The sequence below is a fragment of the Cyprinodon tularosa genome, unplaced genomic scaffold (genome assembly GCF_016077235.1).
Source record: "Cyprinodon tularosa strain WSP-4 unplaced genomic scaffold, ASM1607723v1 ctg1154, whole genome shotgun sequence".
In the NCBI taxonomy this organism is placed as follows: Eukaryota; Metazoa; Chordata; class Actinopteri; order Cyprinodontiformes; family Cyprinodontidae; genus Cyprinodon; species Cyprinodon tularosa.
The window spans coordinates 120,866-124,729 of record NW_024037953.1 but is presented as its reverse complement, the minus strand read 5'-3'; the positions used below and the strand labels follow the sequence as shown (position 1 = coordinate 124,729).

Genomic DNA, 3,864 nt, shown 5'->3' with positions numbered 1-3,864 from the left:
GCTACCTAGCTTAGCTGCAGTGGCTAGTTTCTTGTTTACCCTCTGTTAGCATGCACAGTTTACTGATGCATTTGCTATTTTAAATATACACAACTGACTAAAAAACTGAGCAAAAAACAAAGTGTAAAACACAAAAATAAAAAAAAATAAAATAATTCAGCAGGATGTGGTAATCTTTCAGGAAAAACTTTGAATGCAAACAGATAAAGTTATTTGTGTAAACATTTAAAAAATGTCATATAACCTGACTGCGTACCTTTACGTTTAGGTTGATGTTACTAAGGTGCTAATGGGTAACGGTTTGATTTTGGGTTATTTTTATAGTTAGGGCATCTAAAATATTATAAATGAATGAAAATCAATGGAAGTCAATGAGATTCAATACATGGTCCTCACTACATATAGCAAGAAAATTCAGTTCAATTCAAAAACACTTCAAACACATTCAAAAATGTCAATGTGATCTGTGTTTTTGTTCCTTGGTGTAAGAAAAACAAAAATTATAAAGAACATAAAGAGTAAATGTTTATTAATTTAATTGTGAATCACTTTGTTGAGTAAATTAAAACTTCTCCTCCCCAGTTCAGGACACTTAGAATGAACTGATGGAAATGTATTAATATTAGAGGTGTCTGCATATTAAATAGAAAGAAAAAAATCTGATAGAATAATAATTCTCAGCACAACAACCCTGCTTTAAAAAAAAATCAACTTATGTTTTCACCTGGCAGATTGAAGGCTGTTGGCATCAGTTGTAAGTCCAGCATTGGCTCCACCCCTTCCTGTAGTCATCCTGTCAAAGACATGGGAAAGCTTAGCGAGGTGCATCCTGGAAACTATGTCTTCTACGGTGGGCTGTCATGTAGGTTAATGGTAGCTGGTTTCAGAATGATGAAAATAAAAAAAGATTTTCTTGTCTGATTTTAGATGCCATGCAGTCCATTATTGGATCTTGTAGTCTGGATGATGTGGCTGTGAGGGTTTTGACGAGAGTCATTGGACATTGTCCTCACAGAAACCAGCTCCTGATCGACTGTGGATGGGCTGGAATCAGGTAGCTTTAATAAATGGTGCTGTATTTATTTAAATCAACAGTATAGACAGAAATATGCAAACCATGCAGCTTTTCTGGTGGAAACATGTCCAGTAATCTTTCTGACATTGTTCTTTTCAGTTTGGACGGAGCTGGAAAACTTCCCACTGGATATGCTGTGATCGAAGGGCATCCAAACCTTAAGTAAAACCTCTTCTCTCTTATTCTCTGATCTCCAAAGTGAATCTAAGTGGGGCTGAATAAACTCAGAGGTGTTTTCTCTAGGTTGTTGTCTATGACTCAAGAGCACGGGAGAGTGGAGCCCATCTCAGGTCCACTGGACTACAGCAAATACCCCATTGGCTCTCTGCTCACCTTGATCCCTTACCACGTCAGTACTGTTGCTTTGTTTTTGACTCTGTTGATAGAAATGACCTCTTGAGTTTCTACACAATGACTCTATCATTATCCCGTACATCCTTAGAATGGAGCACGGCTTATCTAAATATAAGCCATTTTTCTTGCTAAACATTGTTTTTTATTTTTACAGCTACAAAATGTATTTCATCTTTGGGGGGGGGGGAATGCATATCATGTAAATAGTTTTTATTTATTAACTTTCAAGACTTTTTGTTTATGATTGTATCAAAATCATATTATGTGGCTGAAAAACTATTTTGTTGAATGAGGCCAGGAGGTTGCCATTGATGGAAATGGAAAGTTTGTTTACAATTAGAATAAAGTTATTGCAGACAAATTGAAATGTTAGGTACAACACATTAGACTTTTTTTTTATTAATTCTTTTTTACAACCAATTATTCTCCCAGTGATTTTAACAACAAAAAAAAGCCCTTTATTGCACTGAAATGGTTGGTTAAAATGCAAATACTTGTCTTTTAAAAGAATACACAAAAATAGTCCAGCTTGAAATAATATGCAAACATTGCAAAAAAATACACATTCCTGTTCAACATAAAACATACCAATAATCAAAGTATTGCACACATGTTTATAATGGAGCAGGTGATAAAAAGTTCTCATAATAATGTACTTTTTTGTAGCCGCTTTGCCCAAAAGTACTCCTGACTCAACAATCTTGGTCTATGTGTCAAAAAGGTTGGACACCACAGAATTAGGCCAACTGAGTTCTTTCCATTTGAAAAAAAAACAAGATATGAGAAGGTAAAATAATAAAGTACGTGGGTTAGAGCAAAATTATATATATAAAAAAAATTAAAAATGCACTCTTCGTGCATTATTTATAAATTCTATACAGATGTTTTATACAAGTATACATAAAAACAAGCCTGTTTCATTGCAGCTGGTTGTGGGGAACAAAAGCCCAACTTAAATAAGATAACCAAAGGATGAATGCACTCAGTTTATTAAAATGGCAGGATATAGACTATTAAGATGCTCTGCATGTCAGAGCTCAGACTCACATATTTATACCATAGTTGTTTATTAGATGTAGTTTCCTTTTTCGTTACACAAAAGGTTTTGTTTCTAATGAGATAAGATAAGTGGGATTCCTGACTGGAAGTATTCCGCTCTCCCAAAGTTTAAAAAAAATGGAAACATAGCTTTTGTATTAGTTTTTTTCAGAGTCAGGGCTATTTTAATCTGTGTGATGTTTAGACATTTTTTTAATCTCAACCATTATTATTTTTCCCCTCTTGGGAATTCATTATTTTTTGTTAAAAATTCTTGAATGGTTTATTGTTTGCTGTTTTCTCTCCTTCCTGTTGGGGAGCACAGAAATAAAGAGGCCATTTTACCAATTCTAGCATATTCATATTATTATGCCGTTGAATATGCATTTCCCCATTTAAAATAAACATGTAAAATTGTTTCTCAAAGCATTTGGCTTTGAAGTGTCTTTCTATTAACCATCTTCCCCCCCATTCTTTACAGTCATGTGCGACAGCCATGATGCACCCTGTGTACCACGTGCACTCTGAGGGTTGCCTGCTGGGGAAGTGGACGCCAACCCGTGGCTGGTGAACATCTATCCAGCTGCGCATTTAAAGCAGCTTCAGTTGATTTGATATGAAGAGAGAAAACATATCGTATTGTTCTTAGTATATAGATATGTGCTAAAAGAAGAACTTGTGAACTAATTTTGGGTATAGAAGTAGTAGACCTGTTCACTGCATGCTGACTCTAAAAAGGTGACAGAATTACTGGGGGTGAAGACAAATTGATTTTAACTTCTAACTAAATAAATTGGTAATTAACATTTTCTGTGATTCTACTGTTTATTTTTGTATCAGTGTTATTCTACAAAGAAACTATGTGACTCTTAACACAAGGAACTTCTGAATGTTCAAATTAGCTAATTTGATGTGGTTCAGTTGGAATTCTTTGATATTAAACTCTGTAAGTAAAGATAATTATTAGAGTTTTAGTGACTGCATAGAATTTGACACTTTAGGCATATGTGATTTATTAAAAAAAGAATTTGTGTGTGCATCTCAAAATTTAAACACAATGTATTAATTTAAAATTGCACATTATTGTAAAAAATAAATGTATAGCATACAAGACACTGTATCTGATTGTTTAATAGATCATCTAAAAATATTAAAAAAAAATAAAACATGAGGTGAAATATGTTCCTAATGTTTACAATTTATGTTGACAAATGACAAATGTGCAGGAGGTTAAGTTATGGGGCTGGATGTAGAGGAAGGAGTTTGGTGTGGGTGCCTGGATATAGGCATGCGGGAGGGATGGAATAAGTGGGTTTTGGAGGCTAGATATTTTTTTATATATTTTTTTTATAATGAAAAGTAACAGATTTTTTTTTAGCCAGTAGATTTGTTAAGTG

The 3,864-nt window shown here is 33.9% G+C and overlaps 1 protein-coding gene across 1 annotated transcript; it reads left to right on the top strand.

Annotated features, from left to right (window-relative positions):
• Positions 1–718: 718 nt before the first annotated feature.
• Positions 719–3,605, top strand: LOC119797301 (D-threo-3-hydroxyaspartate dehydratase-like). The gene is made up of 5 exons (XM_038306327.1): positions 719–850; positions 928–1,054; positions 1,175–1,237; positions 1,319–1,424; positions 2,949–3,605. The coding sequence occupies exons 1-5, from the start codon at positions 805–807 to the stop codon at positions 3,036–3,038; spliced, it is 432 nt and encodes a 143-aa protein (XP_038162255.1). The 5' UTR covers positions 719–804; the 3' UTR covers positions 3,039–3,605.
• The last annotated feature ends 259 nt before the right edge of the window (positions 3,606–3,864 follow it).